This window comes from Peromyscus maniculatus, chromosome 4 (assembly GCF_049852395.1).
Source record: "Peromyscus maniculatus bairdii isolate BWxNUB_F1_BW_parent chromosome 4, HU_Pman_BW_mat_3.1, whole genome shotgun sequence".
In the NCBI taxonomy this organism is placed as follows: Eukaryota; Metazoa; Chordata; class Mammalia; order Rodentia; family Cricetidae; genus Peromyscus; species Peromyscus maniculatus.
This window is the reverse complement of record NC_134855.1, coordinates 10,324,412-10,348,869: the sequence shown is the minus strand read 5'-3', so window position 1 is coordinate 10,348,869 and position 24,458 is coordinate 10,324,412. Positions and strand designations below refer to the sequence as shown.

At 45.2% G+C, this 24,458-nt stretch overlaps 1 protein-coding gene across 8 annotated transcripts in view; it reads left to right on the top strand.

Annotated features, from left to right (window-relative positions):
• The window catches only part of Sptan1 (spectrin alpha, non-erythrocytic 1), a 70,877-nt gene that overhangs the window by 21,491 nt on the left and 24,928 nt on the right, over positions 1-24,458 (top strand). For 4 of the 8 annotated variants that reach the window (XM_076569026.1, XM_076569021.1, XM_076569024.1 and 1 more), the window contains exons 5-31: positions 143-289; positions 751-884; positions 983-1,127; positions 1,365-1,519; positions 2,723-2,858; positions 3,694-3,795; positions 4,573-4,710; positions 5,833-5,943; positions 6,586-6,663; positions 6,800-6,955; positions 7,154-7,358; positions 7,834-8,015; positions 8,359-8,602; positions 8,768-8,890; positions 9,083-9,300; positions 10,630-10,722; positions 11,516-11,650; positions 12,929-13,077; positions 14,122-14,181; positions 15,257-15,455; positions 17,061-17,165; positions 17,718-17,741; positions 18,959-18,994; positions 21,074-21,121; positions 22,447-22,538; positions 22,979-23,123; positions 23,210-23,391. In XM_076569026.1, the coding sequence (XP_076425141.1) occupies positions 143-289; positions 751-884; positions 983-1,127; positions 1,365-1,519; positions 2,723-2,858; positions 3,694-3,795; positions 4,573-4,710; positions 5,833-5,943; positions 6,586-6,663; positions 6,800-6,955; positions 7,154-7,358; positions 7,834-8,015; positions 8,359-8,602; positions 8,768-8,890; positions 9,083-9,300; positions 10,630-10,722; positions 11,516-11,650; positions 12,929-13,077; positions 14,122-14,181; positions 15,257-15,455; positions 17,061-17,165; positions 17,718-17,741; positions 18,959-18,994; positions 21,074-21,121; positions 22,447-22,538; positions 22,979-23,123; positions 23,210-23,391 (3,542 nt within the window). The remainder of the gene's footprint in view (positions 1-142; positions 290-750; positions 885-982; positions 1,128-1,364; positions 1,520-2,722; positions 2,859-3,693; positions 3,796-4,572; positions 4,711-5,832; positions 5,944-6,585; positions 6,664-6,799; positions 6,956-7,153; positions 7,359-7,833; positions 8,016-8,358; positions 8,603-8,767; positions 8,891-9,082; positions 9,301-10,629; positions 10,723-11,515; positions 11,651-12,928; positions 13,078-14,121; positions 14,182-15,256; positions 15,456-17,060; positions 17,166-17,717; positions 17,742-18,958; positions 18,995-21,073; positions 21,122-22,446; positions 22,539-22,978; positions 23,124-23,209; positions 23,392-24,458) is intronic. The other 4 variants (XM_076569028.1, XM_076569025.1, XM_076569027.1 and 1 more) reach the window with 1 other exon arrangement.

Below are 24,458 nucleotides of genomic sequence, written 5' to 3'. Positions count from 1 at the left end.
CACTAGAGGACAGAAGTGAAAAACTGCATAGAGAGTTTTCCATTATAGTGAATGTGGCCTCGTCCCTAATGTCTCTTCTTCATGGCAACCTTTGTTAATTGACTGTCACCCAGTGGCTCAAGCTGGTTCTCTCCCTGAATAGGAAGCAATTGTGACTTCTGAGGAGTTGGGCCAGGACCTGGAACATGTGGAAGTCCTGCAGAAGAAATTTGAAGAGTTTCAAACAGATCTGGCTGCTCATGAAGAAAGGGTTAATGAAGTAAACCAGTTTGCTGCCAAACTCATCCAGGTGAGAAACAGATTGATGTGTGCTGCTCACAGCATCATGGGAACTTGTAGGATGTCCTGTGAAAGGGAACTAACTTGTCTGTTTTTTTAAAGCCTTAGACATTTTATATGTGAGTGTTTTGCTTGTATATATGTGTGTGCACTATGTGGTGCCTGGTGCCTGCAGAGGCTAAAAGAGGATGTCAGATCCCATGGGATTACAATTACAGATGGTAGTGAACTGCCATGTGGGTGCTGGGACTAGACTAGTCTTCTGCAACCTCTTTTTTTTTTGGAGATAGGGATAGAAAGCAGTTTATTCAGAGAAATGGATTCTCTCTTGAGCTGCAGCTCTCTTCCTTTTACACAGACCCGAGCTTCTTCACAGTTGTGAAGACTTGCTTGTGCTCTGGAGCCAGGCCTAGAATAACTTGCCGAGGCCAGAGGTGGCACATAGATGGGCCCATTCTCTTCCTTGTGTAGGAGCAGCATCCGGAAGAGGAGCTGATCAAGACCAAGCAGGATGAGGTGAACGCAGCGTGGCAGCGTCTGAAAGGCCTGGCTCTTCAGCGGCAGGGGAAGCTGTTTGGTGCTGCTGAGGTTCAGCGCTTCAACAGGTGCTGGGCTGTGAGAGCTGAGCAGAGCTCTGCCTCTGTGGTCTTCCCAGGGCGCCTGGACAGCCGCATAACTGGCTTGACTGGTCCTTCTTCTCTAGGGATGTGGATGAGACCATTGGTTGGATCAAGGAGAAGGAACAGTTAATGGCCTCGGATGACTTTGGCAGAGACCTAGCAAGTGTGCAGGCTCTGCTTCGGAAGCACGAGGGTCTGGAGAGAGATCTTGCTGCTCTAGAGGACAAGGTGAGTTTGTTTGTTTTTCTGAGACAGGGTTTCTCTGTGAAGCCTTACCCGTCCAGAGACTCACTCTGTCGACCAGGCGTGTCTCAAACTCGGAGATCCGCCTGCCTCTGCTTCCCAGTGCTGGGGTTAAAGGTGTGCGCCACCACCGCCCGGCCCCATGATGGGTTTGAAAGCCACTGATTATTTAAGTCATTTAGCAAGGGCAGGAGAGTGGTGCTGATAAGAGTCTGTTTCTAGGTGAAAGCCCTGTGTGCTGAGGCTGACCGTCTGCAGCAGTCACACCCTCTGAGTGCCAACCAGATCCAGGTAAAACGGGAGGAGCTGATCACCAACTGGGAACAGATCCGCACTCTGGCAGCAGAGAGACATGCACGGCTTGATGACTCATACAGGTACTTTGGTACTTAGCAGTCATGGTTCTTTCATTCTTGTATAGACAGGAGAGGCAGAGGGTCAATTTTAGATACCAAAAATGTTACTGTACCCTGTGAAGAATCACCAGTAAGAAAATGCAGAGTACTTTCCCTCACCTACATTAAAATCTTTTGTTTGTTTGTTTTGTTATTTTGTTTTGTTTTTTTCGAGACAGGGTTTCTCTGTGTAGTTTTGGTGCCTGTCCTGAATATCATTCTGTAGACCAGGCTGGATTCAAACTCACAAAGATCCTCCTGGCTCTGCCTCCCGAGTGCTGGGATTAACGTCGTGTGCCACCACCACCCGGCTTAAAATTCTTTTGGAGACTGGCAACTTTGTAGAGTGTAGTTTGTACATGGTATTTATAACTTCATAAATCCTTCTATCCGCTCTTACTTCACTTTGACTGGCAGGACAGAAATACCCCATTGATGTGGTATCATGTAGAGTAGCCTATTAAAACTTAGTGAATAGCCGGGCGGCGGTGGCGCACGCCTTTAATCCCAGCCCTCGGGAGGCAGAGCCAGGCGGATCTCTGTGAGTTCGAGGCCAGCCTGGGCTACCAAGTGAGTTCCAGGAAAGGCGCAAAGCTACACAGAGAAACCCTGTCTCGAAAAGCAAAAAAAAAAAAAAGAAAAAAAAAATGAATAAAAAGTTTTTGCCGGGCGGTGGTGGCGCACGCCTTTAATCCCAGCACTCGGGAGGCAGAGGCAGGCGGATCTCTGTGAGTTCGAGGCCAGCCTGGACTACCAAGTGAGTCCCAGGAAAGGCGCAAAGCTACACAGAGAAACCCTGTCTCGAAAATCCAAAAAAAAAAAAAAAAAAAAAAAAAAAACTTAGTGAATAAAGAAATGGAAAGGTAAAGGATACTTCTTACTCCCTTGAGTTGGCCCTGGGAAAGCAGGAAAGTTGAAGACAGTGAGTTCGTGGCAGTGACTAGCCAGCACAGTAAAGGGAGACCCATCGCAAACAGCAAAAATGTGAGACGAGGTGGGTGTGTTACCGTGAACAACAGAACCTGCTTTTCTGCCTTCTGCTGTCTTGAAGTTCAGTGAATTTTTCCTTTCCCAGGACTAGGGTTTGTATGGTAGACTTTTGAGAACAGAATTCAGAGCTCTAGGAAAGCCATCTTCTGTCCTGGGACCAGTACTGGAAGTGACATACTTTGTATTTTTCCCAAGGCTTCAACGCTTTCTTGCTGACTTCCGTGACCTCACGAGCTGGGTGACTGAAATGAAAGCCCTCATCAATGCAGATGAACTGGCCAATGATGTGGCTGGTGCTGAGGCTCTGCTGGATAGGCATCAAGAGCACAAGGTAGTATTTCCAGGATCTTCCAGAACTCATAGAGATCCTCCTGCCTCTGCCTCCCAAGTGCTGGGATCAAAGACATGTGCCTCTGCCACCCTGTTTCAAGAAAGGTGTAAAGAACTTGTTAGGTGTGGTAGTGCATAATTTTAATCTCAGCACTGGGGAGGCAGGGGCTGATGAATCTTGAGATTCAGGCCAGCCTGGTCTACATAGTGAGGTCCAGTTAGAGCTACACAATGAGACCTTACCTTAAAAAAAAAAAAAAAAAAAAAAAAAAAACCTTACTGAAAGACATTGCAAAAAAGATTGACCGAGTAAAATGACTTACCTAATGTGTAGCTGAATGGATGGTCTTGACAAATAGAGATATTTAATGCAATGTCTATCAGAAGCCTAACAGGACTGAGAGCATTTACAATGAATCAGCGAAGTCCACAAAAAAGCTAAGGCAATTTTGAGAAACATGGTAGAGGAAGGGAGGGATTCACTTGACTGGGTACTATAAAATTGTAGTATGTAAGTCTGTATGGCATAAAAAAGAAGAAGGACCAGTAAATAGGAGGGCTTGGATCTATGTGAACATGTGGCGGCTTGATTAATGACATGTGGCCTGCGGGGCTGGTGGCAAGCCCTTCTTGGTTGGCAGATAATTATTTTCATATTTGGTTTCCAAAGCTGATGTTGACAGACAGCACTTTAAATCTGCCGCTCTCTCTCTTTTCTTAGCCATCTCACTTGTTACTGGGTGTTTGAAATTCAACAACTTGGTATTGAATTTCTGCCACCCGTCCCTCCCCACTCCCACCCTCCCCCAAAAGATGCTCTCTCTCTTTCTCTGCAGGGAGAGATCGATGCTCATGAAGATAGCTTCAAGTCTGCCGATGAGTCTGGGCAGGCTCTGCTTGCAGCTGGTCACTATGCCTCTGATGAAGTGAGGGAGAAGGTAAGAGAGTGAAAAGGGGCTTTTAAAGAGAAAGCCAGGACCAGAGGATGCTTCTCTATCCCTGTGACCGGCTAGGGCCACCATCCATTGAGAAACATGCATTAGCCCAAGATTCTGCCACTAAGGGGCAGCTTTTTCCTATAGAGACTTAAAAAAGATACATGTGGCTGATCATGGTGGCACACACCTTTAAATCACAGCACTGGGGAGGAAGAGGCGGGCAGGCAGATCTCTGTGAGTTTGAGGTCAGCATGGTCTACATAGCAAGTTCCAGACCATCTAGGACTATATAGAGCCTGTCTTGGAGCGGGGAAATTTGTATGTGTAATATATTAGACCAAGAGACTTATTTTTTTTTATTCTTTTAACCTTCAGGCATATGTGACACACTAGTAGTTGGAACAAATAGGAAACAAATTGTAAAGTGTCTCAGGCATTCATGAATGAACCTAACAGGTTTGGGATGCCCACTCAATTGACAGCTCTCATTTGACAATCCATCCTCTGTACATGGTATCAGAGTCTTTCATCTATCTACAAGTCATCTTGGCATTTTTACCTAGAATGTTTATGATAATATGACAGTAAACTCTAGGTTAGTCAGGATGGGGTTCTTGTAGATAATACACACATGCTGGTTCTGTAATATTTGTATATTTCTCACGATAAGCTTATATACATTAAGTGCTATCACACAAAGAAAATGCCTAAAGCCTAGCATGAGCAGCTCTGAGTCTCCCAGAAGGTGGAAGGTAACTTTGCTTCCTGTTCCTCCAGCTGAGCATCCTCTCAGAGGAGAGAACCACCCTACTGGAGCTGTGGGAGCTTCGGAGGCAGCAGTATGAGCAGTGCATGGACTTGCAGCTCTTCTACCGTGACACTGAGCAGGTGGACAACTGGATGAGCAAGCAGGAGGTAATGCTCATCAGGAGCCCTACCAGGGAAGGACAAGTCATGCCCTCCCTCTCCAGCAAGTGCTGAATTTGTTTCAGGACATCAGAGCCATTTCAGCATTGGATAGAGTGAGGAAGGGAACTGAGCAGGCTTCTTTTGCCCCTGTCTGCCTGTGACATTGCTAAGACAGGAAGGCACTTAGAAAAGATTTGTGCCGTACAAAAAGGGTTTCTAAAAAATTAGAATTTAGCCTCGTGTGTAATCTGAATGTAAGAGAAGCTGCAAGAGCTATGTGAGAGCTGGGGTTGGTACCTGTTTGCATTCGTACTCAGAAAGCTAAGGCTAGAGGGTCACAGGTTTGAGACCAGCTGAGCTGCTTAGAAAGTGAAAGAGCATCTGGACTGCACAGTGAGACCTTGTCTCAATATCTTTCCTCCCTAAAAGAAATAGTTAGAAAATGTTTGGTAGAATATACGGTAAGGACTCTTTTAAGTGTTCCTGGTTAATTTTTTAAAATTATTTATTTATTCCTATTTTTATGTGTATTAGTGTTCTGCCTATATGTATGTCTGTGTGAGAGTGCTCAATCGCTTGAAACTGGAGTTACAGACAGTTATGAGCTGCCATGTGGTTGCTGGGAATTGAACCCAGGTCCTCTAGAAGAGCAGCCAGTGCTCTTAACCACTCAGCCATTTCTCCATCCCCCTCTTGGTTGATTTTTTTTTTTTAAACACTATATCAGTTACTATATGACAATGTTTTAAGGGTTTTTATTATTATTATTATTATTATTAAGAAATTTTCAGGGTTGGGGATTTAGCTCGGTGGTAGAGTGCTTGCCTAGCAAGCGCAAGGCCCTGGGTTCAGTCCTCAGCTCTGAATTTAAAAAAAGAAAAGAAAAGAAATTTTCTATTTATTTTACATACCAACTGCAGACCCCCCCCTTCTCCCCCTCCTCCCGCCCCCCAGCCTCCTGGTTGATTTTTGAAAGCATATAAAAGACCAGACTTTGCAGTAGTGTCTCAGAAGCCTAGTTGCCATAAAATATTCCCTGTCTGTGTTTTGCCAAAAGTGTGCTTTTGCTTTGGGGCTGCAGATGAAGGAGCAGTCCCTGATGCTGCACTCTGGCTTTCCTTTCTCCAGGCCTTCCTGCTAAACGAGGACTTGGGTGACTCCTTAGACAGTGTGGAAGCTCTTCTGAAGAAGCATGAGGACTTTGAGAAATCCCTCAGTGCCCAGGAAGAAAAAATCACAGTAAGACCCTTCTTGTCATGTGGTCCACAGAGGAAACAATCCCTTTCTAAAAGGTTTGGGAGCTGTCCACACAGTACTCCCAGGAATATATATGTAAGACCTCATGATGAGATCATTCGATCTTCTTGTACACGTAACACAGCTTTATGGAGCATAATCACTTGATGGGAACCTCCAAACTCAGATACACCTTTGACTGACACTAAATCAGAGTAAGGCAGCACGTGCTCGTCCCATAAAGAAACGTGTGAGGGGCTCCTGCAGCAGTTGATGTCTGCACACTTGAGGAGAATGAGCAGTCTTGTGCTCTTTCATAACATCAAGCAGTGATGTCTGTGTCCGTAAGAGCTCACTCTTGAGAACCAGATACTTACAAGTTAAAAAAAAAGAGATCTCATTCTCATAACCTTTTACATTTAGGATTTTGTGTTAGATCGAATTCATAGCTATCCTAGGGTACATGCAGCTCATGAGCCACAGGTTGGACATGCCTGCAGGTGAGCATAATCAGCCAACTGGGCCCAGTGGTGGGTGCATGGCTCAATGCAGACCTTGACTGTTAAGATTAGGATGTTTTCTCTTTTCTCTGTAGCCTAGGCTAGGGTCGAGGTGCTTAGTGACCACTCTTGCCTTCCTTTCTAGGCACTGGATGAGTTTGCAACCAAGCTGATCCAAAATAACCACTACGCAATGGAGGACGTGGCTACTCGCCGAGATGCTGTGAGTTCCCTGGGCTTATTGTGCTCCTTTCTTATAGAGTACAGGTTCCCTTTCTGAGATATTTGTTGCAGTTCAGTTGAGCTGGCCACCTTTTGGGGAGTATAAACTGTAAAATCCCATGGTCCCTGTCTTTCAGCTCCTCAGCCGCCGAAATGCCCTCCATGAGCGAGCAATGCACCGCCGGGCCCAGCTGGCCGATTCCTTCCACCTGCAGCAGTTCTTCCGTGATTCTGATGAGCTCAAAAGCTGGGTCAACGAGAAGATGAAAACTGCCACCGACGAGGCGTATAAAGTAATGTACCATCAGTTTTGTCACGTGGTGCTTGTGTAAGCTAAATAACCTATTCTAAAACTAGTTGGAGCTACAAAACAAAAAATTAACAAAGGGTTCCACTAACCACACTAGCTAACATATGCTGACTCCTTTATGGACATGAAGTAACTCTGCATACTCAGGTTTAAAGCAGAACTCTCTTGTTTTGATTGGCAGGACCCATCCAACCTGCAAGGCAAAGTCCAGAAGCATCAGGCTTTTGAAGCTGAGCTTTCAGCCAACCAGAGCCGTATTGATGCCCTAGAGAAAGCTGGGCAAAAGCTGATCGATGTCAACCACTATGCCAAGGAAGAAGTAGCAACTCGTATGAATGAGGTCATCAGTTTGTGGAAGAAACTTCTAGAGGCCACAGAACTGAAAGGTAGGAGAAAGTAGAAAAGTGTTTGGTGATAGGTACATTTGGGAAACTGAACATTCCTCTTTGGCTCAGCGTTCTAGGACTAGATAGCACTCAGGAAGGGTAGAGGGATAGTTTTGCTGTTAAGGATTGTTGCTATGTAGGTATTACTTGGCTTGGATTCTCAATACTTTGATCATTTAGTAAGTGTGATTGAAGGTAGTGGTTGGTTAGAGAGACTAAAGGGAATCAATTGAGCCTTCTCACTTAAAATCACAGATTAGCTGTGAGCCAGGAGTAGTATCTCATAAAACTAAAGATGCTTTCCAGACAGCCTCCAATTAGCCTGTAAAATGAGGTCATACTAGAGGTTTTCTTTCACCTGTTCAGTAAAACTGGACAGTAACTAAGATTCTCACCATAGTCCTCCATCATGCCTCATGATCAGTATTAATGAATCACATTTCTAACAGAAAATTAAACCCACTCCCTTGAACAGGAATAAAGCTCCGTGAAGCCAACCAGCAGCAGCAATTTAATCGCAATGTTGAGGACATTGAATTGTGGCTGTATGAAGTCGAAGGTCACTTGGCTTCAGATGATTATGGCAAAGACCTCACCAATGTCCAGAACCTCCAGAAGAAGCACGCCCTGCTCGAGGCAGATGTGGCTGCCCACCAGGTGGAGTGGGGAGTGGGACCTGTGGTGGGGCAAGGCAGTGCTGAATGGGAGAATGATGGATGTTGAGCATTTCTCGACGGGACTGTTGAGGGGAGGATGAAATACGTGGCTGTCTTACAGGACTCTACATACTTCTACTCAAAGTGTTTTCCCTGAGTGCTCTCCGGGAGCCTAGAATGAGGGAAGGCCATGGCAGAACAAATATTCTCAGGGTAGGGCAAGCACCATGTTAACTTTTCTTGGTGTCTGATGAATCCTCACACCAAATAATAGGCTGGAGATGTACAGAGCAGAGTCTCTGGGAGTTGGTTGCAGTTTTCAAACCTTATCATCCTGTTCCCAGGATCGAATTGATGGCATCACAATTCAGGCCCGCCAGTTCCAAGATGCTGGCCATTTCGATGCCGAAAACATTAAGAAGAAGCAAGAGGCCCTTGTGGCTCGCTATGAGGCTCTCAAAGAACCAATGGTGGCCCGGAAGCAGAAGCTGGCAGATTCTCTTCGTCTGCAGCAGCTCTTCCGGGATGTGGAAGATGAGGAAACCTGGATTCGAGAAAAAGAGCCTATTGCTGCATCCACTAATAGAGGTTAGTCTGTCCGTCCCAGGCAGCACCATGCCACTGCAGCGTCCCATAGCATAAAGGATTCTGTCAGGGAGTGAGATGAAGTTTAGGCCCCTGGACTGCAGCACTGCTGGGAGCCCGCGGTGTCAGTTCAATGCCGGTTGACAAGAAAATGGATTTTGCTTTTAGGCAAAGATCTAATTGGAGTCCAGAATCTGCTAAAGAAACATCAAGCTTTACAAGCAGAAATTGCTGGGCATGAACCCCGCATCAAAGCGGTGACACAGAAGGGAAATGCCATGGTGGAGGAAGGTGAGTAAGTGTGGTCAGTGACTAGACCTGGTGTTGTTCTTTATGTCTTGACCCTCTTGGCTCAGTACATGGACCTGGACCCAGCCAGGGAGGCCGAGGCTGAGCCCCGTCTTGATCTGTCAGTGGCTCTGACCAGGCCTCATCTGGGAGGTTTGCTGTCACTCAGTGTGCTTCTCACTCTCATCCCTTCAGGCCATTTTGCTGCCGAGGACGTGAAGGCCAAACTGAGTGAGCTCAACCAGAAGTGGGAGGCACTGAAAGCCAAAGCCTCCCAGCGGAGGCAAGATCTAGAGGACTCGCTGCAGGCCCAGCAGTACTTTGCCGATGCCAACGAGGCTGAGTCCTGGATGCGGGAGAAGGAGCCCATTGTGGGCAGTACCGACTATGGGAAGGATGAGGACTCTGCTGAGGTATCTCAGACCTGAGCATCACATGTATTTGGGAAATGGGCCCGGCCTTAGAGTAGAAAGCAAAGTAGTGGAAAAGGTGTTGTAGGAAAGGGAAAGTATCCTGCAGCTGCTTTTTAAGGTGTTTAGGAATCTTCTTTAGTTTTTATTTTGGAAATTCAGGACCAAAGAAAAGACTGCTTGTTACCCACCTTCAACTGTTACGTCACATTTATTCTTCATCATGTGAATGCAGACATGTAGTCAGACCATCTTACGCAAGAATGCCAACCAACACTGACACCTTTTGTAAACTTAGCAGTGCATGTACATGCAACACCCAGTGCATACACCAACACACATGTACCCTTTTTGCTGATCATCTGTTGTTTTACTGTAACTCTTATGTTTGATTCATGAAGGTCTGAGACGGTTGTCTCCAGACCTACCTCTTGACAGTCTTGTCAAAAACAGAATGAGAGATCTGGGGCCACTGCCCAGTGGTAAAGCACTGGTGTAGCATCTACACAGTTCTGGATTCCATTCCCAGTGCCAAAACCCTCCGTAGGTGAGTTGAGCCTTCACAGAGAACGAAAACGCAGGAGATGGCAGGAGATGTGTTAGTGGGGAGTGACAAAGTAGCCTTGTAAAAAGGGATCCCCAGGTATGTGAGATAACGGTTCTGTGGGTGTCTGCATATTTCACATACTTTGTAACCAGGTAAAGCAGGGGGAAAGAGAAGATTGTAACTCAGCAGTAGACAGGCTGGCAAGATGGCTCAGTGGGTAAAAGCACTTGTGCCAAGTCCATTGACCTGAGTTCAGTACCCAGGCCCATATAGTGAGTCATAGATCTGACTTCTGCAAGTTGTCCTCTGACCTCCATGCATGTGCCACTGTGTGTGCACACACATGAAGAAGTATAAGCCAACACGAATGGGGAACATTCCACAAGGTCCTACCCCTAGATGAAAAGCTAGTAGTGATCAGTTTCCTCCAGAGACAAGCTCCCATGTAGGTTGTCCAGTCACAAGTGGTCAGCCCCGGACACAAATAGATATATGTGCAGCAATAAATGTACTCAGTAGGGTGTGTGCGTGCATGCATGCGTACTTGCAGGGGAGAGAGAGAATAGTAATTGTAGAAAAGGAGGGAAGTGTGGGAGTAGTCGAAGGGGAGAGGGGAGTGGAGATGTAGGTGCACTACTATTGTATGGTGTTCTCAAACAATTTTAAAAATATATTTTACAAAATATAAAAAAATTAGGAGAATACAGAACAGCTAGCAGTCATGTCTTCTTATGGCAAGGGGCCTCTGAAGACAGACAAGGTATGTCTCCATGTGTATGTTTCAGGCTCTGCTCAAGAAGCATGAAGCTTTGATGTCTGATCTCAGTGCCTATGGCAGCAGCATCCAGGCTTTGCGGGAGCAGGCTCAGTCATGCCGGGTAAGTAGTGCTGCCGTTCTAGTTCTAGAGTACTGAGGGCCCATGATGAGGCAAGAGAAATTGACAGACATTTAAGGCCGTGGGTAGTATTCTTTGCATTTGTTTGTGACAGGGTCTCACTATGTAGACCAGGCTGGCCCCAAACTTGAGTAAATGGCCTGCCTCTACTTTGTTTGCTGGAGTGCTGTGATTAAAGGCACATGTCACCATACCTGCTATGGGCAACATTCTTCTCACACAAAGGTCTACAGTCAGGCACATTTAATTGAGGAGACTTTTTGTTTGGTTAACTCTACCCCCCTTTTGGTGTTTCAATAACAAGGTCTCACTTTATAGTCCAGGTAGGCCTCAGACTAATTAATTCTTCCCTTTTAGCTTCTCAAGTATTTTATTTATACGCATGAGCCACCATATCTGGATTTTTCAGTCATATATTTGTTTTAATGCTCAACAGCTTGAACAAATCTTTTTTGGTAGTTTCAGTAAAGAACTCTGAAGGAGCTGGATGTAGTGGCACAAATGTTTAATTTCAGCACTCAGGAGGCAGAGGCAGACAGATCTCCAGAATGAGTTTAAGGCCAGCTTGGTCTATATAACTACTAAAATAGGATTGGCTCTTTACAAAGTTCTTTTTAAGTTTCAGGGCCACATAGAGAGAGACCCTGTCTCAAAAACAAAAAAGAGAACTCTCATAAGTGTGTATTTAATATATCTGTTGAAGTTGGACTGTTGTGTGCTTGGTGATATATTATGAGTGACATTTAATCATTTTGCCTTTCCTTTGGATTGTTAGCAACAAGTAGCCCCGATGGATGATGAGACCGGGAAAGAGCTAGTCTTGGCTCTCTATGACTATCAGGAGAAGAGCCCCCGTGAGGTCACCATGAAGAAAGGGGATATCCTCACCTTGCTCAACAGCACTAACAAGGCAAGGCACAGGATGGCCAGGGTTGGGTACATCAGCACTGTGGAGTATGTTCTCTGCTGGATATCCTTGGGTAAAATGGGAAGAGAAGAGTGTTACTTTATCAAAATCCCAGTCAGTCTTCATTTATCCAGAGCCACATATGACTAGGGAAGTACTAGATCAATCCTCTGGCGTCTTGACATGTGCAATTAGTGCCATGATTTATTTGCTCCATAACTTACACTGTTGGTGGTGGTTGTTTATGGTGCTGGCCCTGGAAGACAAGGCCTCATGGAGGCTGGACAGGCACTGCATACTACTGAGCCTGTCTGTTGGTTACTCATTTAGACTATAGTTGGAGCTCAAAATTAGCAGGTAGTTGAGGGCAGCTGTGATACACCTTATACACTTCATCTTCAAATTAAATGTTGCCCAGTTCATCAGCTTTTCTTCCTTAGCACTTGCTTGTATGACACTGTCGTTGAAGGGAGGGATTTATTCCTTTGCATAATACTTGACTGGTCATGAGGGATGCTGCTTCCCATCTTAGTTAAGGTCAAAGAAGTGTTCTGCCCATCCTTAGTGATTAAGGAAACCTGTGAATCTTATCTGTTGTTAACATCTTTTAAACTAAAATCCAACTCTCTGGTCCACCTAATTTGTACAAGAGCAGTGTTGCCCTGCCATACTTTTAAAGGTGAGGTTTAAAATACTGTGTCTGCTGTGCCCATGGTAACTTCTAAGCACATATGGCAGACACTTGAATTATAGTTAGTATAACTGAAGTTCTTGGTGAGTTTGGTTCCAAGGTACAAAAGCCAAATAGTGGCTACAGTGTTGGACAGCATAGTTTTGAACTAACTGCGCATGAGAAGGCTGGCCTCCATGGTTAACTGCATCTTTAACCTGTAACCCTCCGTGTGTGGCAGTGCAGAGTGACTTTAATCTGTCACAGGCTTCTTGAAGTAATAGAGCTCCTTTGTGTGTGTCTGTTACACACGCATGCAAATAGGCCAGTGTTTTGGGTGCTGGAGAGGTTGCTCAGCAATTAGGAGTACTTGCTCCTCTTCCAGAGGAGTTGAGTTCCCAGCACTACGTCACAAAGACTCACAACTCCCTGTAACTCCAGCTGCAAGAAAATCTGACACATGCTTCTGGCCTCCATGGGCATACGTGTGAGCACACACTTGTAACATACACACAGAGACACAAAATTAAAAGATAAAAAAACAGGCCAGTGTAAGCTCTGTCTGTCTCACGAAAAGAATATGCTTTCAGTCTTCTTTTTCTCTCCCTTAGGATTGGTGGAAAGTGGAAGTGAATGATCGTCAGGGTTTTGTGCCAGCTGCGTATGTGAAGAAGCTTGACCCTGCCCAGTCAGCCTCGAGGGAGAACCTCCTGGAAGAGCAGGGCAGCATTGCGCTGCGCCAGGGGCAAATCGACAACCAGTAAGGGCTTGAACACACACAGCACAGGCTAGACAACCCTCAGGGCTTAGTCCGACCCGCAAATCAGATACAGTCAGTGTCTTGGGGTCTCTGGATCCCTTTGTACTCTTTCTGTTTCCCTCAAGTCTCCTAACCCACAAACTTCCCTTTTAGAGCCCGAATTCTGGACTAACACCTTAATCTCACTGGTTTTTCCTGTGCTTCTGGGCTGCTTTTTCTACCCCGCATTTTACTACTTGATAACAATGTTAGCCTTTGGCTTGCAGGCAAGGTTCTTTGGGGGTTGGATTTTCAGATATCTTACCCCTTGGCTCTGCCTCCCTTTGGACAGCTGCCTAGAGGGCTACTCTCTCTTCCATAGCTTTGGATTCAGAGAATGTAATTTATTTTTTAAGCTGGTTTTCTCCTCATCATCTAGATAAGCCCCATATTGTACTGTATGTCTGTCCTGTAGTGCATACCTTACTCGGCTAATGAAGTCAACAGCTTTGGGCACCTGGGAAATACCCAGGATATAATGTTTCTGAGTCCAGTAGGGCTTAGAATAAGAGCTTTCCTGACTTTAATGATGTTGAAATGACAAGAACCATTTGTTCACTTAGCAATTCTTCACAGTTACTGCATAGACAAGGGGACACTTGAGTTTGTGTTCTTGTCACAGGCCTGGGTCCTAAAAGAGCACAGTATTGATGGAGATAGTGTTCTGAACTGGCTGTTAGAATCAGCACTGTCCTTCAAGTCTGTTCTGTCCCCTGGCCTTGCTCTGTGCAGTTTAGTGTTTGCAGTACAGGGAACGCTGCCTTAAGTGTAGCAGACTGTCAGGAACATGGAGGTAAACTAACCCTCTCATTTAATTTTCCTACTGTTTCTCCACTGTGATTTTTATTCATTGCCTGGGCTGCTTCTGAGAGCTTTTGAATGATTCCTGAATTTTTCCCACTTCAAGCATCTGCCATCATGGCACCAGTCGGAGCTGCTGCTTTTCATTCCCGTGGATTAACCCCACTAATGTGTGCATGCTTTTGCTGTACCCCCTCTGTGCAGGACACGCATAACTAAGGAGGCCGGCAGTGTATCTCTGCGTATGAAACAGGTGGAAGAACTGTGAGTAGGCTGAGAGCCTCGCTGAGCCCCCATGTCCACTGCTACACCTGTCCATTCTCCCTCTGCCGCTTTTCTCCAAAGCACTGTCCATTCAGAAAAAGGTGGTGCAGGGGACGTGTCACGTCTGTAGCACAGCTTTGCCGGCTGTGGGAGAGCTCTCCGTGGAACTACTCCCCTCGGTTGCTTCTGCCTGCTTGTGTTGGAATGGTGTTGGTTCACTCTAGCTTTGTGACACCCAGGAGCAGGCTCTGTCCTCTATAAACCTGCAGCCAGTTTTCAAAGCCGCAGTCTTCAGAGGAAGTGAAGTGCTGCTTAGAGGTTGAGGGGCTCTGATCTCTGGTATCTTGGCACTTTTTTATTTGTTTGGGAAACTTAGATTTAGTGATGATTTTCAGATTTTTCTTTAACTTTGAATTTGATTTCTTAATCAGATTTGTTTTTGTGTCTCTAAAGATTGTGGCAGCTGAGTTTTTTGTATCGTAGTCCACATGGGTTAGAAAATTCTTTGATTCTTCTTAGGTCTTGCAGATGATGAAGTTGTATACATACCAGATGTTCTTTCAATAACTTGATGAAAAATACACAGATCACTATGGAAATGTCCTACTGGCCAGAGATGGGATATCCTGTCTTGGACTGTGTTAAAGCTCATATCTTCTCCCACTTAGGGGTTGCTCAGAGAATTATAAAAACCAAGACAATCCCTTACATGTATTATGTAGTTTCATCTTCGTGTAGCTTCATCTCATCTCTCCAGTGCAGTCGCATGAACATTTTGTTTCTGTGCTAAGTGCTTGGTTTCAGGCTTCGGTGGTCATCATAATTGCAAACTTGGCCTGGAGATAAGTGTGCCCCAGCCAGTTATGACCAGTGCACTGTGCGCTTATCCCTGAAGCTGTAGTTTGGGCGCTTAGTATCCTCATCTTTGTGTGCTCTGATCCTTTGTTGATCCTTTGTTGCTAGGCATCATCATTACAAAATCATGCCTTGGATCACACCTCAGATGCCTAGTGGTTGTCCTGTGTTAGCATCTTGGGGTTCTTGCCCATTTTGTCACCCTCTTGACTTCTGTCAGATATCAGTCTCTGCTGGAACTGGGTGAGAAGCGGAAAGGAATGTTGGAGAAGAGTTGTAAGAAGTTCATGTTGTTCCGGGAAGCGAATGAGCTACAGCAGTGGATCAATGAGAAGGAGGCCGCTCTAACGAGTGAAGAGGTTGGCGCAGACTTGGAGCAGGTTGAGGTGCTGCAGAAAAAGTTCGATGACTTCCAGAAGGTATGAGAAGCTTGCAGTGTGGCTGCAGAGATGTGTAAATATCTAGTTCTTGGAGCTGGAGGCATGGCTCAGCAGCCAGCTTCCGATCCCATAATCCACATAGTGGGCTCACAACCATCTATACCTCCATTTTACTTCTTCCACAGACACCAGGCCCAAACTTGGTACATAAACACCCATGAAGGCAAAACAACATACACATAAAATTAATAATTTGAATTTTTTTTTAAATAGATTGTTTTATTTTTTTCTTTTAAAGATTTATTTATTATGTATACAATGTTCTGTCTACATATATTCCTGCACACCAGAAGAGGGCATCAGATCTCATTACAGATGGTTGTGAGCCACCATGTGGTTGCTGGGAATTGAACATGGGACCTCTGGAAGAGCTGCCAGTGCTCTTAACCCCTGAACCATCTCTCCAGCCCCAATAATTTGAATTAAGGAGCTGGAGAAATGGCTTAGAGGTTAAGAGTACTGACTGCTCTTGCAGAGGACCCAGGTTTGATTCCTCTCACCCACGCTTACGACTGTCTGTACCTGTAACTCATGTAGTACACAGACATATATGTAGACAAAACACCAATTCACATACAATAAGTGAGTAAAGTTTAAAAAAAAAAAAAACTCGGCATTTAAATTTTTTGTTTTCCTTGTTTTATTTTGTTTTTTGAGACAGTGTTTCTGTGTGTAGTTCTAGCTGTCCTGGAACTCACTCTGTAGACCAGGCTGACCTGGAACTCACAGAGATCTGTCTGCTTCTGCCTCCTGAGTGCTGGGATTAAAGGCGGGCACCATCATTGCCTGCCTTTTAAAATAAATACGTGTGTGTGTGTGTACACGTACATATATATATAAAGATTTATCTATTTATTTATTATGTATTTATATATCCAGTGGTCTTTCTGCATGTGTGCCTGCATGCCAGAAGAGAACATCAGATCTCATTATAGATGGTTGTGAACCACTCTGTGGTTGCTGGGAATTGAACTCAGGACCTCTGGAAGCGCAATCAATGCTCTTAACCTCTGAATCATCTCTCTAGCCATATGTATATATTTCAGTATTGGTTCTCACTGGTGCAGTGGTGGTGCACACTTTTAATCCCAGGACTAGGAGGCAGAGGCAGGTGGATCTCTGTGAGTTCAAGGCCAGCCTGATCTACAGAGCAAGTTCACGACAGCCAGGGCTACACAGAGAAACCTTGTCTCTGAAGAAAGGGGGTGGATGGGTTAGTTCTCAGGACATGAGATGGCTCATTGGGTTAAGGCATTTGCCACCAAGCCTGAGATTATTCTGAATTCCGTCTCCAGAACCCACTTAGTGGCTGGAGAGAACTGACTTGCACAAGTTGTCCTCTTAACCTCATCCGTATGCTGTGGCACACTCACCCACCACACACAGAAAAATAATGCCAAAACAAAAGAAGTTGGTTTTCTTGGGTCTGACAGCAGAAGTGAAGACCACATGGATTGTGTAATCTGTATGACTTAAGAGTTTACTCTCTCTGTAGCTTCTGTGTTTGTCCAGTGCCAGGGACTTACAGTGTCCCCTCCCCTGACTTGTATTGTATATTTAACTATTGTGACTTTTACTTCAAAGGATCTGAAAGCCAATGAGTCTCGGCTGAAGGACATTAACAAAGTAGCTGAAGACCTGGAGTCTGAAGGTCTGATGGCAGAGGAAGTACAAGCTGTGCAGCAGCAGGTGGGTGTCTTGACCTTGGACCAAGGTTCTTCCTCAAGTCCTTCCTAGCCCCAGAGGCCTCGTTCATTTATTTATTTATTTGCTTGTTTATTTGCTTTTTTGTTTGTTTGTTTTCGAGACAGGGTTTCTCTGTGTAGTTTTGGTGCCTGTCCTGGAGCTTGCTCTGTAGACCAGGCTGGCCTCAAACTCACAGAGATCTGCCTGGCTCTGCCTCCCAAGTGCTGGGATTAAAGGTGTGTGCCACCACTGCCCAGTGAGACCACATTCTATAACACAGATTTGAGGCCAGTGTAGTTCACACTTGATCCTATGCTCTCCCTAAGCCTATAAAGAGCTGTGGAAGTTAAATGTCTGCTGCCATTGGCTTCAAGTTCTTAAGTTCCTTAAATAGATAAATGTTGCAAGTATAAGCATTAGATTTGGAGTTCTGCTAGCTAGTGATTTCCTAGCTAGATTTCCAGTGTGTTTTCTGTGTCTTTCCACCTACATTTATTGTATGGCATTCTAAAGCATGTTTCCTCTGTATTAACTCCGATTTCCTTCTCCTTGTAGGAAGTGTATGGCATGATGCCCAGGGTAAGTCACAGGGTTCCATGTAGAACTCAAGCTTGGCAATGATTTAGATCTTGGGAAGAATGTAAAGGCAAGAGCTGCTGAATGACAGAGACCTTTTGTTGTGTAAGAATGTGAAAAAGAAATTCTAGGCATCTATGCTGCCTGCCATTCTCCAGAACAAAAGTGAGGGTGTCTTGTTACTAGAGTGTTGCCCAGATTGGCATGGAACTCATTATATAGCTCAGTGTCTGCAAATTCACAATCCTGCCTCAGCCTCCTAATGCTAAGGTTATAAGAGCTTACCATCTACCTGGCCAAAACATGTTTGATCTTTATCTTTTTAAAAATTTTTCCCTAATACTACTCCCTTATTGTTTATGTTTGTTTGTTTGTTTGTTTCAAAGAATTCTATGAATATGACTTAAAAAAAAGATGACTAGCCGGGCGGTGGTGGCGCACGCCTTTAATCCCAGCACTCGGGAGGCAGAGGCAGGCGGATCTCTGTGAGTTCGAGGCCAGCCTGGTCTACCAAGTGAGTTCCAGGAAAGGCGCAAAGCTACACAGAGAAACCCTGTCTCGAAAAAACCAAAAAAAAAAAAAGATGACTGTTATATTGAATTTCTCCCTTCCATCTTTTACTGTGTTTGGAAAAAAATAAGCCAGGCGGTGGTGGCACACACCTTTAATCCCAGCACTTGGGAGGCAGAGCCAGGCGGATCTCTGTGAGTTCGAGGCCAGCCTGGTCTACAAAGCGAGATCCAGGAAAGGTGCAAAGCTACACAGAGAAACCCTGTCTTGCAAAACCAAAACATAAAAAAAAAATAAAAACAGTAGGGAGCTATAGAGTTGGCTCAGCAGTTACAAGTACTTGTTGCTCTTGCAGAGAATCTGAAATCAGTTCTAGCACTCACATGATGGGTGGCTCACAACCATCCTTAACTTCAATTCCAAGGAATCGGATGCCCTCTGCTGAACACCCTGGGCACCAGGCCTGCAGGTGGTGCATGTACATACATGCAGATAAAACATCCGTTGACACAAAGTAGATCTTAAAGGGGAGGAGGATTTTTATGTGTTAGGGGATTCCTTTCAGCCAGCCTTAGGTTGGTTGCTGGGTAGTCAGCTCTGAGTTCCATAGTAGTGAAGATGAACTGTTGGGTTTCCTCTGGGATCACAGTCGCTGACTGGAAAGGTTCTGTGCTTATGACATGCTGCCTGACTCCTTTTTCTTTGACTAGGATGAAGCAGATTCCAAGACGGCCTCCCCATGGAAGGTAAGAACTCTTTTGCACTAGTTCAAGTGTTTTGCAGGAACTTGCAGCACCTTATGTTTTTTCTTGGTGTCCAGCTTGTGGTGAGCTTTCACTTGGTTGGTATGGGCTCCTTCTAACCTTAGTGGCTGTATTCTGCTGTCTGTGTAACTGGCAAGTGTAATACACAGAAGCAGAAGACCCAATAAGGGTGGGCTGTCTTGTTCCCAGAGTACATCTCACCTGGGGAGTCATCCATTCTCAAGTGTTAGCCCACAGGATGGCAGAGGATAGTAGGTCTGTTACTAGGACTGAGAATGGGAGTGACAGTAGGCCTCCTGTCTTACCTGAGTGACCAGATCTGTAACTCAAGCAAACCTGTGTATAGAAGGTCCCATCTCTAAAGCAGGAAGGGGAGGAGCAAGTTACCCCCATAGCTGACTTCACTCACCCAGTGCAGGGTTAGCGCTGCACCAGAACAGCAAAGCTCTGCCAGAGAATGTGGAAGGAGGCTTGATATACTGTGCTTCCAGCTAAGACTGCAGCACCAGCTAGACACACTTTAGTTTTACAGGATCTTCTCTTCTGGTTCAACTCTTGTAATTCATTGAATCTTAAGCTACAAACCGGTTACAGGTAGACTTATGTGTTACATAAAAGTACGTTCTCAGGACAGAAGACAGCTTGGAAATCTAGCCTTCTCTGCTCACCCTTGTGCTCTTCAGGCATCTTGTCTAAGCTGTCCCAGCCTAGGCTTAGTGTCCCTCATGGTTCTATTATTAACTTGGTTTAAAAAATAAAAAAAGGCATGGGACTTTTTCTCATTTGATTCAGTTCTTCATGTCCCACTGTTACTTTTCTCATAGCAAAATGGAATGCAGTTGACTTCCTATCTGAATGCTCTGCCAAGCTTTTCTAGCAATGTATATTCTTTTGAAAATAGATTTAAAAAAGAGTCTCATGTAGTCCTGGCTAGGCTAGAACTCACTACAGAGACAGTTGATCTGGAAGTATGTCACTGTATAGACTAGGCTGGCCTTGAACTCAGAGACCCACCTACCTTTGCCTCCCAAGTGCTGAAATTAAAGACATGCACCACAATGCCTAGCTGAAAAGAACAGCTTTACAATTAATTATACATTTGTTGTGTATATGTGTGTGGGAACACCCACCACAGTGAGCTTATGGAAATCAGAGGACAGCTTGTAGGAGTTGGTTCTCCCTTTTGTACTGTGTAGATCCTGGGGGTTGAAAGGTCATCAAGTTGGCAGCAACTGCCTTGCTTGCTGAACCATCTCACTGGCACAAATTTAGAGATCATTGTGAATTGTCTCCTGTTTCTGAGAAGGGTTGGAAGATGATTGCCCTGCCTCTGGACCCTGTCAAATACCCACATGTCATCTGGGGTTCATAGGAGCTTTGATGGCTTCCCTCCTCTGCATCAGAGCTGAGCCCTGTCTCCTTTTATCATACTTGAAAGACTTGGAGCCAAGAGGAGTTTTTTGCTTTGTTTTTTGTTTTCTTGTTTGTAAGCTGGGGAGGGGGGGGAATAGCACATTTTGTCGCTCCTTGGGTGTTTACAAGTGTCTGCATTGTGGGTGTTTACAAGTATCTGCATTGTGGAGGAGAAAGCTAATTCATTGGCTTGCATCCATTTTCAGTCAAGAATACTGTCCTCTTTTCTTCAGGACACTGTTAGAAACCACAGCCTAGGAACCACATTAGCCATGGAGTGAGTGATTTTTGTCCCTCACTAGTAAAGAAACCATCACAGCAGCCAGTATGTGTAGAACTGTTTTCTGGAGGGGTCTTTGTATGGACAATACAGTGTACATTCATGACTCTGGCTGCCATTCCTTCCTTCAGCAGCTGTCTTCAATGTTTCACTCTCCACTTGTATGCCTCACCCTGCAGCCAACTCCACTTATGTACTGGGTGTTTCCTTATGCTCTTCTAGTAGTTGGGGTTTTTATTAATGCCCCTGCTTCAGATGTCTGTGTAGGGTAACGTGGGTTGAGTGTTGTGACCTACTTGGTGGCACTAGCAGATCTGTCTCTGAGTGGAAAGTCTTTTGACTGGTTTTCCTATGCTCTCCTCTCACAGTCTGCTCGCCTGATGGTCCACACAGTCGCCACCTTCAACTCCATCAAGGTAAGAAGGGGTGGGGGGGGCTGGAGAGATGGCTCAGAAGTTAAATCTCACTGGCTACTCTTCCAGAGGTCCTGAGTTCAATTCCCAGCAACCACATGGTGGCTCACAACCATCTGTAATGAGATTCTGGTGTGCAGGCATACATGCGGGTAGAACACAGCATACAAAATAAATAAATCTTTAAAAAAAAAAAAAAAAAGGTAACAGGTGACCAGCTACCCTGCTTACCCTTCCTCTTCTTCACTATTTTCCTTCTCTTGACTACAGTAGCGGACATGCTGTGACCAAGCGCACTTCCACAGAGCTCAGAAACATACTCAGGCATCCTCATCAAATCCCGAGAGTCATGAAATAGCTTGATCAGGATTCTTTTGTTGTTGTGGTTTGGGTTTGGGTTTTTCAAGACAGGGTTTCTCTGTGTAGCCATGGCTGTCCTAAAACTCCCTATAGACTAGGCTGGCCTCAAGCTCACAGAGATCCACCTGTCTCTGCCTCCTGAGTGTTGGGATTAAAGGTGTGTGCCACCACCACCCGGCTTGATCAGGTTTTTTGATCCCAACTTCAGTGTGAGTGTGTCTTAGTTACTTTTCTATTGCTATGACAACACTCTGACCAAGGCAATTTATAAAAGAAAAGTGTTTAATTAGGCTTAAGGTTTCAGGTTAGAGTCCATGGTGGAATGGCAGCAGGAACAGCTGAGAGTCTTATCTTATTCTACAAATAGGGGCCACAGAGAATACTCTTCAAATGACTAATCCTTTGAAACCTCGGAGCCTGCCTCTAACTCCCAGTGACACACGCCCACCAACAAAGGAAGAAAGTTTCTTCCAAACAGTTCAACCATGGGGACCAAGCATTCAAACATTAGCCCATGGGAAGCATTCTTATCCAGTTCTGCACAGAGCAATGCTAAAAACCTTCACTGGGATTTCCAGCTGCCTGCACTCACCTTTCCCAGGTCTGCTCTGGCCCAAGACTTCATTGGTCGTAGTACTGAGAGAAGACTCTTAGATGTGTCACTTGTATCATAGGTGTCACGTGCAAGGCACCAATGTTTTGGAAAGAAGCACAAAGTTAGTTTCTCCCAATGTTACAAAGAAGGTTCCTAGGTCAGGCATTTGAGGACTTTTCAGGCTATTGTATATTACTGGTTTTGATCTGCACAAGATCACTGTTGTGGTACACTGCTGGTGTATTTGCAAGGAAGGTCGGAAATGGAAAATTATAGGTGTCCTGCCACTTGTAGTTGAATCATTTTCCTAAGGCCTGGTTGTGAGTGTTCCAGAACAGGTTAGAAGAAGGCTGATATTTCCATTCTCCTGTAGGAGCTGAATGAACGTTGGCGGTCCTTGCAACAGCTGGCTGAGGAGCGTAGCCAGGTCTTGGGCAGCGCACATGAAGTACAGAGGTTCCACAGGTGAGGTTTGGCTGGGGCAGGAAGAAATGAGGACTTTGCACGTCATAGATAGGGTTTGCTGAGTGGAATCTCACATAAGTAGCTATGTCTTGTTGATGTTTGGGCTCTTAACATCAAAGCCGATTAAGACACAGTGGATGTGGCCGGGCGGTGGTGGTGCATGCCTTTAATCCCAGCACTTGGGAGGCAGAGGCAGGCAGACCTCTGTGAGTTCGAGGCCAGCCTGTTCTACAGAGTGAGTTCCAAGACCGCCAGGACTGTTACACACAGAGATCCTGTCTCAACAAACCAACAAAAGACACAGTGGATGCTAGTTAATCCTACTGAGAGTGAATGTGTGTAATTATGACAGACACACAAATGCCAGCACAAGAGGTTTCCTCTGACTGCCCTGGGACAAAGGCCCTAGTGCTTGACACTCACCATATGTCTTACTGCAGAGATGCTGACGAAACCAAAGAATGGATTGAAGAGAAGAACCAGGCCCTGAACACAGACAATTATGGCCACGATCTAGCCAGTGTCCAGGCCCTGCAGCGCAAGCATGAAGGCTTTGAGAGAGACCTTGCAGCTCTGGGCGACAAGGTAAGAGATGCTTGGGGAAAGCTGAGGCCTAAACTTGGCTGAGTACAGCTGTTTCTCTGGACATTCTTAGCACTCTTTGCCTACAGGTGAATTCCCTTGGGGAGACAGCCCAGCGCCTGATCCAGTCCCACCCTGAATCTGCAGAGGACTTAAAGGAAAAGTGCACAGAGTTAAACCAGGCCTGGACCAGCCTAGGGAAGCGTGCAGACCAGCGCAAGGCTAAATTGGGTGACTCCCATGACCTGCAGCGCTTCCTTAGTGATTTCCGGTAAAAACCAAGTGTCTTAATTATGTTTCTGTGATAGAACACCGTCACCAAGTCAACTTATGTAAAAAACTGTTCATTTGGGGCTCACAGTTTCAGAGAATTAAGAGTCAGTGACCGTCATGGCAGGGGAACCTAACAGCAGGTATGGCATTGAAGCAGTAGCTGAGAGCTCACATCTGGAGACACAGCTGCAAGGCTGAGAGAACTAACCGGGAATGGAGGGGCTTGTGGAGCTAGCCCCAGTGATACATCGCTAGCTAGCCCACGCTCCCAATTCTTCCCAAACAGTCCCCAGCCAGAAAACAAGCATTCTGATGTATGAGTCATTCTCATTCCAATAGCACACCAAGTGACACTCAAGAGGTTTTTGTGCATAGGACCTTCTTTATAATAGTCAATTTGACTATAAAAATAACCACTTAATATAGAATATTGTAACTATCAAGTACCAAAAATCTTTAATCTCTGCACTGTGGGTATATGCATGTACACTCAGGTCCACATCACCTTGCCAACTGTGTTTTCTTCTTTATATCTCACTTAATATAGATACACTTACTCTTTTCTACCAGCTTTTTTTTATTTAAAATAGTGTCACAGAGAAGTTGAGTCATACAGAATCAACTGTTGTATTGTTGCCTGTAGTTACCAGTTAATTTTGTGACACTCTCGTTAATTACAGGGTCCTTTGTTTTCTGAACAACAATAGATTGTAGCTCCCAGCATTATCCTTATCTCACCTATCATGAATTCATTAATGATAGCTAAACCCACTGGGTGATGGTGGCACATGCCTTTAATCCCAGGGAGGCAGAGGCAGGTGGATCTCTTGAGTTTGAGAACAGCCTGGTCTACAGAGTTGAGTTCCAGGATAGCCAAGGCTGTTAAACAGTGAAACCCCTGTCTTGAAAAACAAACAACAACAAAAAAATCCAAACTCATACTCACATTTTCTTGGTTGTCTCCAATATAAATTTCATAACTAGGAGTCTAGGGATTCTGTTTGATCCAGGGTCCATCAACCTGGAGCAGTATCTACACCGTTTGTGGTCTTTCATTTTCTAGGA